Genomic DNA, 16,567 nt, shown 5'->3' on the forward strand with positions numbered 1-16,567 from the left:
ATAGATACTAAATACCAGGCTGAGAAACCTTGCAGCCTTATAGCCCCAGAGCCACACAGCCTCTCCTGTGGGGTTGTTGTGATGTTTGTAAAACACTCATATTGAGCTCAACTCAGTGTAAGCTGCATGTGACGTTGCTCTCATCAGGTCCCAAACCAAATGACTGAGTCTGATGACCTCTGAATAGAAGCAACATTTGCACCTTCATTTCATTGTGGCTGTTCCTGTAACCCGTAGCCCATGGAAAGTGTTAATCCAAAAAGCTCAGGAAACAGAGAAATGTGGTATTGGACCATGAACACAACCCACGCTGGACATCAAATTGTCATGCTGTTTCTTTAATTAGAGTTGATCAAGCTAAAGTACATATGGACAAAAGCAGACTTGATATATTTTTAAAAAATATTTATTTTGCCTGTATATGAAAAACAAAATATAGAATCCAAGTGGCAAAGCTGATGGCTTCAGGCTGTGTGAGATGGAGGGCCTTAAAGCAGTCACTGGTTAAGGGACATGCTGTTACACTCAGCTGATTATTTGGGTGGGGTGGAGGGGCTGGAAGGGATTGTGGAGATAATGGTGCTAAAGGCTCCAAGGACGACCCCTGCCCCTGAATAGTGGCAGAAGTTTCTGTTATTACGGTGTACTGTTACTCTGAGTTTTTCCAGTGCTTTAAGACACCAGTATGCAGTAATGACATAATAGAAAAACACACATGTGAACTGAAATTACCCAAAACCAGCAAGAAAATCCAACTAGATCCCCAGCAGAAAGCTTTAGGGACAGTAAAGGTGAGGAACGGGGAGCTCCTTCATGCCACCATCTCACAGACTCTTTCCACAACCACAGAACTCGGTTCTTCTCTTCAGGCAGAACACAACAATGGCAAAGTAGACCGTGCTCTTGAGGAGGAGGAAGAGGTAGGTGTAATATGCAGAGGTGCTCATGAGCTGCAGTTGCAGTACATCTAAGAGAAGTTGTTTGATTAGTTGTGTCTTTAGTTTTGAAAGGATAGGACATATTTTGGGGGCAGGTGCCACAAATACTCATTTCGGTATTGAAGTGACATCACACCTCCACCAAAACCCAGGAGTAAATATTTATCTCTGGCACTACCACCACAACAAATAACTCCAAATTCAGGTGGCAGGTCAAATTAATACCAAACTCTGTAAATTCCTTAAAAATTTTCAAAGTATTAAAGAATAGGGTTGAATTTTTCATGTACCAGTACAAGGGGAATAAGTATTTATATTAACTTTTAGCATTTCTTCTCCCCTGACCCATGTCTATAAGTAAAATATGCAATATTCATCGAGTGTGCTACCCAAATGCCAGATAATGTTCTAAGAGCTTTGCATGGAAAGCTTTGATTGTATTTAATCTTTGAACAATATCAGAATGAATACCATTTTCATTCCTATTTTACAAATAAACAGATCAGGGAGAGAAGTAATTTGCCAGATGTCACACATTTAGCAAAATGGAAGACAAGAGTCCAGATTTCAACTCCACTAATGTGACTTTAGTTCTTCTTTGTAAGTATGATAAATACTGTAGACATCATAAGACTTTAGCATAAAAAGATTGAATTTTTTTTTATGGCTCTGGAAGCATCTGAGCCATTACATATTGTGATCAGTACCAAGGAAAATGCAGGTAAATCTGGTAGTGTTGATAGGGGGTGGTTGGTAGATTTTTGTAAACAAGGCAATATAGAAAATGGAGGAAAGAGGCTCACCTGAATTCTCCAAAAATTTAGTTGGACATACCTTACTCACCTGTCTTTGCAAATGTCTCTCATTGTGGCTATGATGTTATAAGAAAAGTACACTTAATGCCTTCAAGCTTTTGCAAAAAACAATGTCAAGAAATAACTACTGACAATGATGGTATGCAGGCTGGCTACTCTGCGAACCATGTTGCTGAGCTGCTTTCTATTGGAAGTGTACATTTTCCATGTTGGGACTTCATAGATTCTGGACTCTAGAATCATTAGCTCTGGGTGTGGAAAGGGATCTCAAGAGGTGATGGCTTCATAATTCCCTCTCCCTGGGCAGGTAAGGTGTTCAGGGTTCTTTCTTGCCTTTGTGGCAGCAGAGGAGCGGCTCCCTTGGTATTGGAAATGGAGGAAAGCTCTGTGGGACAAAACCAGTGCTTCTGCCCATTTTTGTTACACATATGGAGGGAGAAAGGGCTGAACACTGGTATATATTATGTACCTGCTAAGTGAAATACCCTGTGGTAGATCTTCCACATTAGGTACCATATCTCTTCAACAATTATGACTTAGGTATAATCATTTCAAGTTTGTAGAGGAGGAAAATATTGCTCCACAAAGCAATTCACCAATATTCTTGCAGCTAATAATTAATAGAACTTGGATTAAAATTCAGTTGTATAAATGAGGATTGTAGAAAGCTGGCAGAGTAGGAGGTTCTAGGAAGCCATCACTATACCAGAAAACTATTAAATAGGCAGGAATGGTCATAATCAACTATTTTGAAACCAGGAGTCCTGTGGAACCAGTACAACATCCAGGGAAGAAGAGCAAGAAGAGGCTGGTAAGTTATGGTAAGTACCAGTAAACTGCTCTCTATACAGCAGTAACTGGCACCCACTCCCCAGTTTTGTGGCAGGCAGCAGGGAGACCTGGCCCCTGGCATAGCTTGCTGGTGCCAGAAAGGGATGCAAAAATCCACTTCCGAAGATCTGGGTTGTGGAGGGGTTCTGATTACTGATCATATCTTTTGATAAGTGACTGGATCACTGGGGACCCAGTTCTGAGGGTGGTCATTGTTCCTATGCCCTGGACAGAGGCAATGGAGGAGACTTAGCGTATGCTTCGTCAGCTGTAGTTGAAGAGCTACATTTGCTGGGCAGGTCAAAAAACTGCAGCTTTGTGGAACATGGAAGCAACTCCTGGTGTCCTTTCTGGCTCCTCCCCTCATCCCTTCCCCGGAGCTGTTTGGAGCTGGCTGGCACTTGTTCTGGCTGGGAAAGACTATTCTTAAGATAATGAAAGCAGTATAAGAAACAATTGAGGCAGAAGACCTGGGGCAAAAGCTTACCTACAATAAGTCCAGCAGTGGAACACCATGGAGAGGGAGGTCTGTCACCTGGAATTAGAGGGATCATCAAACTCCTGTAAACAGGTGAACTTCTAAGGCTATTAGCAAGCACAAACCTGAAACAAGACGCTGGCCCAGAAAAGACAGAGGATGCTGCAGTTTACGTTTTCCTTGGGCGAATCTTCCTTACAGGAGGGCTGATACTCAGGAAAATCTGTCATATCACCAGCTGGTTAAAACTCAAGGAACAGACATCTCTGGGAATAAATCCCAGAGGCAGCATTTTAAAATATTAAAATGTACAGTGTGCAACTGAAGATTACAGGGCAAACAAAGAAACAGGACATTGTGGCCCATCCGAAATAAGAGAATAAAAATCTAGAAAACATCTGTGGAGTCACTGGACCAAGATTTAAAAAACAATCTTTACTCAACTAGAAGAAAGAAAATGATGAGAATCTCAGTAAAGAGGTAGAAATTTTTTAAAGTAACCAAACTGAACTGCTGGACTTCAAGAACACAATAACTGAAATGAAAAATTCCCAGGAGAATTTCAGTGGTAGATTTGAACTGGAAGAAGAAAGAGTCTGTGAGCTCAAAGCCAAGACGATTGAAATGAGTCAGGCTGAGGAGTAGACAGAAAAAAAGTTATAAAAAGTGTAAGAGACCTCTGGGACACCATAAAATATCTGAATACATGCACTTATAGGGGTACCAGAGGAGAAGACAGGAGTACAAGGAATATTCAAAGAAATAGTGACAGGAAACTTAACAAAAGATGAATGCCAGGGAACACCAAACAGGAAAAACTTGAAGAAAAAACATGCAGCATCACCGACTGATCAAACTGTCAAATGCAGGTTGTTCAAGATAACAGAGGGAGCTCTAGGATTCAGTTTACCCTCCAGGGCAGCTAGTAAATAGCCAGGAACTCTCTGAAACAACTGGGGGTTTCTGGAGACCAGAAGAACACTGTACACCATCCAGGAAAAAGTGGCAGGAAGAGACTGAAAAACAGCAGTGAAAATCTGTGAGTAGATCCATCCATGCTGCGGAAGCTGGTGCCTATGCCCCACTGGTGCAGCAGACCACCTTGAGAACCACTCTTCTGACTGGAAACAAAAGCCCTCTTTCCCAAGAACTGGGGGTGCAGATGGGGTACCCAGCTGGGCACCAACTGCAGCTTTTAATTAGCGAAGTCTGACTACTGGGTTCAGGTAAAGAGTGAACCCATGCAGGAAAGAAAGCAGCCAGCAGCCTGTTTCAAGCCTGCTCCCAGAAGGGAAGAAACAGGGCTGATTCAGAGACATAGTAACTTCTCGAGGTGGTGTGGAAAAGTTGGCTGAAGGGTGGCTTTTCTCCAAAAAGAGGGGGTGTGAGCACAGCCCAGAGCAGTTTAAGAAGATTGATTAGAGAGTTCAGATCACAGGTTCTGGGATCTGAGTAGCCGTTTCAACCCACCCTGGCCAAAAGCAGCTGGCAACCTCTGTCTCAACCATGACTGTGGGGAAGAGTTGGCTGAAGACTGCCAGCTGCTGGACAGGACAGGAGAGCATAGCATGAGGGCAACATCATAGAGATTGGGATCCTTCAGGTTCTCCTTCCCAGGGCACTTTGGAACCTATCTACAGACCCTTCATATGTCCCTGAGACTGTTTTGCCTGGGAAAAACTGATTTGGGTAGGTCTTGTCCAGGAGGACCATCCTCCAAGAATTTGCCCTCCAAATAAAAGTAGGTAGAGATACTGGAAAGAGTGTTTAAAACAAATAGAGGCAGGTCAAAAACACAAAGATCAGGGGGATCCCAAGATGGCAGATTAGGAGAGACAGAGAAAAATTCTCTCTGTGAAAAACACTAGATATAGGAAAGAAAGGGCTCCAGAACAGCAGCTCCAGGGTTGTACCGGCTGGGCAGATACTCCTAAACCCATAGTGACTGTGTACTTGGAGAAACTGAGATATTGTGTTCAGAGACTTGGGAGTGTCCAGCCTAGAAAGCTGTCAGGAAATGGGGAGCCGAGCTGCAGACAAGCAGGTGAGAGTCTGGCTCAGAAAGCCACTGGGAAATGGGGAGCTGGTGCTGCAGGCTATTGGACCCTTGGCCAAAAAGCAGTGCCAGGGACAGGCCATTGCAGCAGGCAGATGAAAGCAGAAGGGAGTAGCTTTCCACGCCCCGTGCAGCCATCATTGCAGTTCGCTGGGAGACACCCCTGAACAGTGCTGTGGCCGAAAGCCTCATTGAAGGAATTCATGATTCGATGGGCTTGTGATGGCATCTGCCCTTCCTTCCACAGAAGCCCATGGTGTGCACTGCCACAGACAAGCAGGTGAGTGTCCAGCTCAGAAAGCCACCGGCAAATGGGCAGCTGAGCCACAGATGAGTGGGTGAGAGTCTTTCCTGGAAAGCCACCGGGAAACAGGAGCCAGTGCAGATGAGCAGACCCTTGGCCAAAAACCCCTGTGCCAGGGACAGGGCAGTGCAGCAGGCAGACTGAGAGTGGAAGGGTGTAGCTTTCCACGCCCTGTGCAGCCATCATTGCGGTTGGCTGGGAGACACCCCTGCACAGCACTGTGGCCAAAAGCCTCCTTGAGGGAATTCGGGATTTGGTGGGCTCTCAACCACATCCCTCCTTCCTCCACGGAAACCCACAGTGTGCACACCCTAGAGGCAGGGACCTGTGGGTGCCCCGCAGAGAAGGACTACAGGGCATTTGAACTGGAGGGGGACACACAGCGGGCTGCAGCCCCAGGGTACACTACTGGCCGCCCTGCGAAAGGCTGGGATAACATGTCCTGAAGTGGTCTCCCTGGCAAATGGCATAGGACACCCCTCCCTACCCACAGAGCTGACAGTCTCCAATACTCACAGAAAATTGGTGCACTGATAGCACTTCCACATGGTCTGGACCCCCACTTAGTACACAAAGTTGGGGATAACTGGCTTAAGGATGTGGTGGCTCAGGATGCCAACTGCTGACAGGTCAGGGAAAGTACACTCCACCAAGTTGTAGCTCTGTCAGATTAAAGGTAAGTGTTCAAATAAGACTAAAAGAACCCTATCAAGATAAGCAAATGCCAAGAGGCCAAACCAACAGAAAATTATAATATATATGAAGAAACCAGAAGCTATGGATAATCCAAATGCCTAATTTAAAAATCCAGAAGAGACACACAATTTGGAGTAATTAGTCAAAAAAATACTCACAAACATCAATATCATGACTCGGGATATAAAGGATATGAAGAAGTCCCTAGAAGAGCATAAAGAAGAATTTGCAAGAGTACATAAAAAAAATAGCAGATCTTATGGAAACAAAAGATTCTGTTGATCAAATTAAAAAGAATCTTGAGACACACAAGACCAGATTTGAAGTGTTAGAGGAAAGAATTAGCAAACTCGAAGACAGTGTGATGGAAAGTGAAGGCATGAAAAAACAAATGGTGAAAAAAATTGAAAAATATGAAGTAGATCTCAGGGAAATGATGGACAACATGAAGTGCACAAATTTAAGAATCCTCAGTGTTCCAGAAGGGGAAGAGGAGTGTTCGAAGACATTGTTGGGGAAAACTTCCCAACCCTTCTAAATGACAATAAATATGCAAATCATAGATGCCCAATGAACTCCAAATAGAATAAATCCAAACAAACCCACTCCGAGATGATTCTGATCAGATTGTCAAATGCTGGAAAGAAGGAAAAGTTTTGAAAGCAAGAGAGAAGCGATTCACCACATAGAAGGGAAACAACATAAGACTAAGAAATGACTACTCAGCGGCCGCCACGGAGGTGAGAAGGCAGTGGCATGACATATTTAAAATTCTGAAAGAGAAAAATTGCCAGCCAAAAATTCTTTATCCAGCAAAGCTCCCCTTCAAATTTGAGGGAGAGCTTAAAATTTTCACAGACAAATCCTGAGAGAATTTGCTAACAAGGAATACTAAAGGGAGCTGTACCAGCTGAGAAAAAAAGAAAAGGAGAGAAAGGTCTGGAAAGGGCACAGAAGTGAAGAGTTTTAGTAAGGGTATGTTAAAGGAAATAGGGTGAAACAATACATGAGACAAAAACCAAAGAACAGGATGGCTGATTAAAGCACTGCCTTCACGGTAGTGACGTTGAATGTGAATGCATTAAAATCTCTATTAAAAGATATAGATTGACAGAATGGATTAAAAATATGAACCATCAATATGTTGCTTACAGGAGACTCATCTTAGACCCAGAGACACAAAGAAATTGGAAGTGAAATGATAGAAAAAATATTCCATGCAAGCTACAGCCAAAGAAAGCAGGGGTAGCAATATTAATTTCAGATAAAATAAATTTTAAATGCAAGGATATCTTAAGAGACAAAGCAGGACACTATATACTAACAAAGGGACAATTCAACAAGTAGAATAACAATCATAAATGTCTGTGCACCCAATCAAGGTGCCCCAAAGTACATGATACAAATATTGGCAAAACTGAAGGAAGCAATAGATGATACTTCAGTATATCACTTTCTCCTATAGATAGCCCAACCAGAGAGGGGACCAATAAGGAAACTGAAAATCTAAACAATATGATAAATGAATTAGACTTAACAGACATACATAGAGCATTACATCCCAAATCACCAGGATACACATTCTTCTCTAGTGCTCATGGAACTTACTCCAGGATAGATCATATGCTGAGGCATAAAACAAGCCTCAGTAAATTAAAAAATATTGGAATTATTCAAAGCACATTCTCTGATCACAATGGAATAAAACTAGAAGTCAATTACCAAAGATCTAGAACATTCTCAAATATCTGGAGTTTAAATAACACACTCATAAACAATCAGTGGGTTAAAGAAGAAATTGCGTAAGAAATTGCCAAATATCTAGAGACAAATGAAAATAACACAACATCTCAAAACTTATGGGATGTAGCGAAGGCAGTATTGAGGGGGAAATGTATAGCTCTAAATGCATACATTAAAAAGTAAAAAGGAGCTAAAATCAAAGAACTAATGGAACAATTGAAGAAGCTGGAAAATGAACCACAAACTAGTACTAACACAAGTAGAAGAGAAATAACAAGAATTAAAGCAGAAATAAATGATATGGAGAACAACAACAACAAAAAGACAGAGAGAATAAATAAAACCAAAAGTCAAGTCAAAAAGAGAGGAGACCCAAATAAAGTAATAAATGACAGAGGGGACATTACTGTAGATCCCAAAGAAATTTCAAAAATCACAAGATACTATGAACAACTGTATGCCAAAAAACTAGATAATTGAGAGAAAATGGACCATTTCCTGGAAACACAAGAAAAACCTAGACTGACCAGAGAAGAAATAGAAGACCTCAACAAATCAATCTCAAGCAAAGAAATCCAATCAGTCCTCAAAAAGCTTCCCACAAATAAAAGCCCAGGGCCAGATAGGGGAATTCTACCAAACTTTCCAAAAAGAACTAACACCAATCTTACTTAAACTCTTTCAAAAAATTGCAGAAAATGGAACACTACCTGACTCATTTTATTAAGCCAACATCACTCTAATACCAAATCCAGGTAAAGGCGCTACAAGAAAGATAAACTGCAGGCCAATCTCCCTCATGAATATAGATACAAAAAATTCCCCCCCAAAATACTTTAAAAACATCACACAACATGACCAAGTGGGGTTCATTCCAGGCATGCAGGAACTGTTCAACATAAAATCAATCAATGTAATACAACACATTAACAAATGAAAAGGGAAAAATCAAATGATCATCTCAGTAGAGGCTGAAAAGTAATTTGACAAAATTCAGCATCCTTTTTTGATAAAAACACTTCAAAAGGTAGGAATTAAAGGAAGCTTCCTCAATGTGATAAAGAACATATATGAAAAGCCCACAGCCAGCATAGGTGTGAATGGCGAGAGACTGAAAGCCTTCCCTCTAAGATCAGGAAAGAGACAAGGATGTCTGCTGTCACCCTTATTATTCAGCATTGTGTTAGAAGTTCCAGCCAGAACAATCAGGCAAGACAAAGAAATGAAAGGCATCCAAATTGGAAAGGAGGAAGTAAAACAGTCATTATTTGCAGATGATATGATCTTACATTGGGAAAACCCCGAGAAATGGACAACACACTTACTTGAGCTAATAAATTTAGCAAATTGGTGGGACAGAAGACTAATGCACTTAAGTCAGTAATGTTTCTATACACTAGAAATGACCCAACTGAAGAGACACTCAAGAAAAAGATTCTATTCTCAATAGCAACTGAAAAAATCAAGTACCTAGGAATAAAGTTTGAACCAAAGATGGAAAAGACCTAAACATAACTTTACTAAAAGAAATACAAGGGGAACTAAACATGGAAAAATATTCCATGTTCATGCATAGGAAGCCTAAATAAATATCATTAAGATATCAATCCTACCCAAACTCATCTACAGATTCAATGCAGTTCCAATCAAAATTCCAACAACATACTTGCAGGCTTGGAAAAGCTAGTGATCAAATTTATTTGTAAGGGAAAGATGCCTCGACTTACTAAAAACATTCTAAAAAAGAAAATCGGAGGAAGACTTACACTTCCTGATTTCAAGCTTATTGTAAAGCCACAGTAGTCAAAACAGCATGGGATTGGCACAATGACAGACATATTGACCAATGGAATCGAATTGAGAATTCAGAAATAGACCCCCAGATCTATGGTTGACTGACCTTTGATAAGGCCCCCCCCCCAACCCACTGAGTTGGGTGATAGCAGTCTCTTCAACAAATGGGGCTTGGGGAGCTGGATATCCATATCCAAAAGAATTAATGAGGACCCCTACCCCACACCCTACACAAAAATTAAATCAAAGTCATGAAAATCCTCAATATAAGAGACAGTACCATAAAACTCCTAAAAGGTAATATAGGGAAACCTCTTCAAGACCACCTAGTATTTGGAAGTCGATTCTTAGACCTTACACCCAAAGCACAAGCAATGAAAGAAAAAATAGATTAATGGGAACTCCTCAAAACCCAAAGCTTCTGTACTTAAAAGGATTATGTCCAAAAGGTGAAGAGGCAGCCAGCGCAATGGGAAAAAAATATTTGGAACCCATATATCTGATAAAAGACGGATATCTTGCATAGATAAGGAAATCCTACAACTCAATGACAATAGTTCAAACAACCCAATTATAATATGGGCAAAAGATATGAGAAGTCATTTCTCTGAAGAGGAAATACAAATGGGTAAAAGAAATGTTCATCTTCACTAGCTATTAGGAAGATGCAAATTAAGACCACAATGAGAGATCATCTCACACCAGTTAGAATGGATGCCATTAAACAAACAGGAAACAACAAATGAGGTAGAGGATATGGAGAAATTGGAACTCTTATTCATTGCTGATGGTACTGTATAATGGTATAGCCACTCTTGAGGACAGTCTGGCAGTTCTTTAGAAAACTAGATATCTAGTTATGCTACAGTTTTAGAATATCAGTTCTTAGTAAGCACTGAGAAGATCTGAAAGCAGTAACATGAACAGGTATTCACACCAATGTTCATAGTGGCTCACAATTGCCAAGAGATGGAAACAATCCAAATGTCCTTCATTAGATGAGTGGATAAACAAAATGTGGTATATATACACAATGAAATACTACACAGCAGTAAGAAGGAACGAGGTTGTGAAACATATGACAACATGGATGAAACTTGAAGACATAATGCTGAGTGAAATAAGCAGACACATAGAGATAGTGTGTATTACCACTAATGAGAACTCTGTGAAAAATGTAAAATAAGTGTCTTATATTGTAGAATTGTGGGGACCTGGAGTTAGATAGCAATTAGTGAAGGGGGAATGATAATCTAATAAGAACAGATAAGATATTGAGGGTAATCTTAATGGTATGGGAATGCTCAGGGGTGACTATAGTTTGTTACTTTTCTTGGGGTATGGTAGGAACATGTTGGAAGCAATGTCATTATTTTAGGTTGTTTTTCCTATTCCTTCATTTGCTTTTGTTTGAAATGATTTTTTTTCTTTAATTTTTTTGAAAAGTTAAAAAAAAATCAACATTCCCAGAGGAGGAAGAGGAAAGCAAGCTTTTTCCTTGGGGTGAAATAACTACACAAATAGTACAGACTCTCAAAAATCATACTCTGTATCTAGGGCATGAATCAGATGAATAAAAGCTGAAAAACTTTGGATCAGTTAAACATGAGCTATTCTAAACATCTAAACTAAGTTGAACCAAGTGTCAAAGAAGATCTTTAGCACAAAGCCTGTCAATACGAACACCCTAGACAAAAGGGAGAAACTGACCTCCAGAAAATAACTCATTAAGAAAATCATATGCCTAGACATCAGCAAAAAATTACAGGCCATACTAAGAAACAGAATATATGGCCCAGTCTGGGGACAAATTAAAACTTCAGATGAGATAACAGGATTTGAAACAACTCATCAAGGATGTTGGAACAAATCTAAATCAATTCAAGGAGATGAGGGAAAATATGACAAAAGAGAGAAAGGATATTAATATGACACTGGGTGAGCATAAAGAAGAATTTGAAAGCATGCAAAAAAATATGGGAATGAAAGGCACATTAGAAGAGAAAAAAAAATACCCTGGAGGCGTATGGTATCAGATTTGAATAGGCAAAATAGAGAATCAGTGGACTAGGCGATTGGACATCCAAAATCTCATAGTCAGAAAAGCAGATAGAGATTGGGAAAAATGGAGCAGGGTTTCAGGGAATTGAATGACGGCACAATGCACACAAATATTTGAGTAATAGGTATCCCACAAGTAGAAGAGGGGAAATGGGGCAGAAAGAATATTGCAGAAATAATGGCTGAAAATTTCCCAACTCTTAATGAAAGACATAAGGGCACATATCCAAGGTCAGTGTACTCCAAACAGAATAACTCATAATAGACCTACTCCAAAACACATAGTAATCAAACTGTCAAATGCTGAAGACAAAGCAAGAGAAAAAGCGATTCATCACATACAAGGGATACACAATAAGACGAAGTCCTAATTTCTCATCAGAAGCCATGCGGGAGAGAAGGCCATGTAATATATTTAAGATATAGAAGGATAGAAACTGCCAGCTAAGATGTCTTTGTATAGCTAAACTGTCCTTCAAAAATGAGGGAGTTTAAAACATTCACAAACAGAAACTGAAAGACTTCGTTAACAAGAGAACTACCTACTAGAAATACTAAAAGTTCTACAGGCTGATAGAAAAAAAGTGTAGAAATAACTAAAAGTGCACAAAGACAGAATAAGATATGACATATACACACTCAATAAATTTGCAAATACAGTCAGCTTCCTTTGTCACAAAGTGTAGGCTTAGCTGTTGACATGCACATAACACATTATTGCATTCTAGAATAAAAATAATAGAAATCCAAGAAACTTTTGCTACACCAGCTCACAATTTTGTTTAAATGACAAAGTATATATGAAGAGTCTATTTGGCAAGAAAAGAGCCTAATGGTGAAATACCTATCAGAGATCTTAACAAGTCTGCTGTTTTAGCTAGATGGAAGATCAAGCCTTGGCTTGCTTCCCAAGAAATGATTATCTCTGTGTGAGTGCTTTTAATATGAGAGAGCTCACTGCTTCTTGTAAACTTCCATGGACTTTGGCCCAGATAATCTCAGAGTGCAGAGGACCAGTATTAACTCATGGAGTGGGTTTCTTCCTAATTCCTTTGGGTTGTGGGACTCTGATCAGCATTTTATTCCTCTTCATGGCTTGTATGCCTTAGAGAAATTAAAAGATTTGCTGTGGAAAGACTGGGAATCCTCAGCCACCCCTGCCCTGATTAAAAGTTAGATCAACCATTAAGAGACCAAAACCCAGTTGACCTAATAGCAGAGATCTTTCTCAAACTCCTGATTGTGGAGTTTCTGACCCATTCATCTCTAGGTGGGAAGGGGACTACTGCTTGTTGGATTGGGAATTTGCTGCTTTCAACAGGCAGATATAAACAGAGGGAAAGTTCTGGTGTTCAGTATAAGTCATGACGCAGCATCCAAGGAGTAAACTTTTCCATCAGAAGTAGTTTCCTATCCTTAATTTTATTCTGAGTCCTTGTGGCCCATGATAGAACATTTCCTAGTGAGAGAAGCACCTCTCTCCAGGATAGTGACCTGAGGCAGGTGGTGGTGATCATCTGGGCTGTGTATGCTCCTCACTTCGTAACACCCGGGGAAGTCTGAATTTGTTGGCTGTTTTAAGCCTAGAGTTTGGGACTAATTTTTTTTAGATTTTTATGTATTACTAGTTATATAAACTAATCTTAGAAGTTGAGAAATCTATGGGACCATTCTGAGAACACTGTTATAATGTGCCCTTATTCTGAGTGCAGCATAGAGCTGTCTGACGTAACCAAGGTCTCTTCTCAAGGCCTCTCTGCCCTTCAGGTACTTTGCTCTGCTTGTAGGTCAAGTTGATCCTGCCATTGGGTTCTCTTTCCCCAGATGTGGACACATTTTTTATTCATTCATAGTTACTTCAGGAAAATCTTTCTGCCTTTTCCCTTACAATTCTGAATGTATGAATTTACTGATTGTGGCCAATAAGCATAAGAAGGTAGCACCCATTTGTCTTTAGATTATATTTTTAAAATTATTTTTTAAGTAGAATCTTTCAGGTACTCAAGAATGTTTATGTTGCCATTGCTTTAAAACTTAGAAAGTTCTTCTCCATCTCTAGTTTTTAACAATGAATTTATTTTTATCAAAGTAATAGAAGTTCATTTTTATGAAACTAGATAGCTTTATTAAAAGACCTCTAATGAAAATAGCAGCTCCTGGGCCTCACTTTTCCACATTCTCCACAGTTTTGCCTCCCATAATTAAGCTCTTTCAGTTCTTCAAGATATTTCTGCTGGGATTTATCACTATTTCTAAATAAAATGCACCTGTATTTCTAAACTTAAAAAAAAAAAGATATGAAATATAAAAGCCAAATGATAAAATGGTTGAAGAAAGTACTTCTTTTACGGTAATAACATTGAATGTTAATGGATTAACCCCCCCCCCAATCAAAAGATGTAGACTGGCATAATGGATTAAAATAAACATGATCCATCTGTATGCTGTCTACAAGAGACACTTTAGACCAAGGACAAAAAATGGGTTGAAAGTGAAAGATTGGAAAAAGATACTCCACTCAAAGTGCAACCAGAAAAGATTAGGGGTAGCTATACTAATATCAGACAAAATACTTTAATGCAAAACTGTTAAAAGATACAGAGAAGGACACTATATTTTAAAAGGGGCAATTCATCAAGAAGAAATAATCATAAATACCTCTGCACGCAAAGGCTTCAGATATGTGAAGCCAATATTGCCAACACTGAAGGGAGAAATAGACATTTCTACAACAAACAAGCTGGGACTCAGTGCACCACTCTCATGAACAGAATAAAACATCTAGACAGGGTTATCAATAAGGAGACGAGAATTTGAATAGTTTGAGAAATGAACTAGACGTGACAGATTTTATAGAACACTGTAACCCCCAACACCATGATATAACATTCTTCTCAAGTGCTCATGGCTCATTCTCCAGGATAGACCAGATTTTGTATCACAAAAAAAGATCACAATGAATTTTAAAAATATTTAAATTATATAAAGCACTTTCTCTGATCATAATGGAATGAAGCTGGAAATTAATAACAGGTGGAAAAGTGGAAAATTCACAAATATATAGAGGTTAAACAACACACTCAATCAGTGTGTCAAACAAGAAATTGCAAGCGAAATCAGTAAATAGCTTGGGATGAATGAAAACAAGAACACAACATATCAAGATTTACGGAAGCAACAAAGGTAGTGCTGAGGGAAATTATATCCTAAATGCTTACATTAAAAAAGAGCTAAAACTTGAGGACTTAACTGCACACCTGGAGGAACTAGAGAAAGAAGAGCAAACTAACCCCAAAGTAAGCAGAAGGAAAGAAAGATTAGAACAGAAACAAATAAAATTGAGACTGAAACTCAATAGAGAAAACCAACAAAACAAAAAATTGATTCTTTGGGAAAAATCAATAAAATTGAGAAATGCTTAGAGCTAGACTGACACGAAAAAGAAAAGATGCAAATAAAATCAGAAATCAGGTGGGGGACATTACTACTGATACCACAGAAATAAAAAAGATGAGAGGATACTATGAACAAGAGTATGCCAAAAAAATTAGACAACTTGTATGAAATGAACAAAAAGCTAGAAACACACAGACAACATACACTGACTCAAGAAGAAATAGAAGAACTCAACAAACCAATCCCAATTAAAGAGATCAAATCAGTCATCAAAAGCCTCCCCCCAAAAAAAACCTAGGATCACAAATGAATTCTACCAGTCATTCCAAGGAGAGTTAATACCAATCCTGCTCAATCTCTTCCAAAATAATTGAAAAGGAGGGAAAACTACCTAACTCATTCTATGAGGTCAACATTACCCTAATATCAAAGGCAAAAGAAGACTACAAGAAAATTACAAGCCAATTTTTCTAGTGAATATAGATGTGAAAACCCTAAACAAAATACTAGCAAATTGAATCCAACAGCACGTTAAAAGAATTATAAACCAGGATCTAGTGATTTTTATTCCAAGTATGCAAGGGTAGTTCACAAGAAAAATCAATTAATGTAACATACAACTTTAACAAATCAAAGGTCAAAATCATATGATCATCTTGGTAAATGCCTCTTTTGCATCAGACAATATCCAGCATCCTTTCTTGTGGAAAACACTTCAAAAGACAGGAATCAAAGAAAACTTCCTCAACATGGTAATGGGAATATATTAAAAACCCACAGCTGACATCATACTCAATGGTGAGAAACTTAACAACTTTCCCTCTAATACTGGGAACAAGACAGGGAACACTGTTACCCCTGTTATTCAACACTGTGCCAGAAGCTCTAACTAGAGCAATTAGGCAAGAAAAGAAATAAAAGGCATCCAAGTTGGAAGAAAAGTAAAACTTTCACTGTTTGCAAATGGCATGATTCTATATTTAGAACATACCAAAAATTCTAGGTCAAAGCTAAAAGAGCTAATACATGAGTTAAGCACAGAGGAGGGATACAAAAATCAGTAGTGTTTCTATCCACTAGTAATGAGCAATCTGAGAAGGAAATCAAGAAAAAAAATTCCATTTACCATAACAACTAAAAGAATCAAATATCTAGGAATTATCCTAACCAAGGATGTAGAGCACATATATATGAAAACTACAAGACATTCCAAAATAAATAAATAAATAAATAAATGGAAGGATATTATGTATCATGTGTTCATGGATTGAAAGATTAAATATAGTTAAGATGTCTGTTCTACAAAAACTGATGTACAGATTCAGTGCAATACCAATCAAAATTCTAACAGCCTACTTTTCATAACTGGAAAAGCCCATTATCAAATTTATTTTGAAGGGTAAGTGACCCTGAATAGCGAAAAACATCTTGCAAAAGAAGAATGAAGTTGGAGGA

General features: G+C 39.0%; 1 gene segment (V, D, J or C); it reads right to left on the reverse strand.

The window, feature by feature from the left end:
* Positions 1-390: 390 nt before the first annotated feature.
* The window catches only part of LOC119534592, a 140,512-nt gene continuing 124,335 nt past the window's right edge, over positions 391-16,567 (reverse strand). Inside the window, 1 exon segment of the C gene segment in view lies at positions 391-967. Coding sequence covers positions 825-967 — 143 coding nt within the window.

Source organism: Choloepus didactylus, chromosome 5 (genome assembly GCF_015220235.1).
Source record: "Choloepus didactylus isolate mChoDid1 chromosome 5, mChoDid1.pri, whole genome shotgun sequence".
NCBI lineage: Eukaryota > Metazoa > Chordata > Mammalia > Pilosa > Megalonychidae > Choloepus > Choloepus didactylus.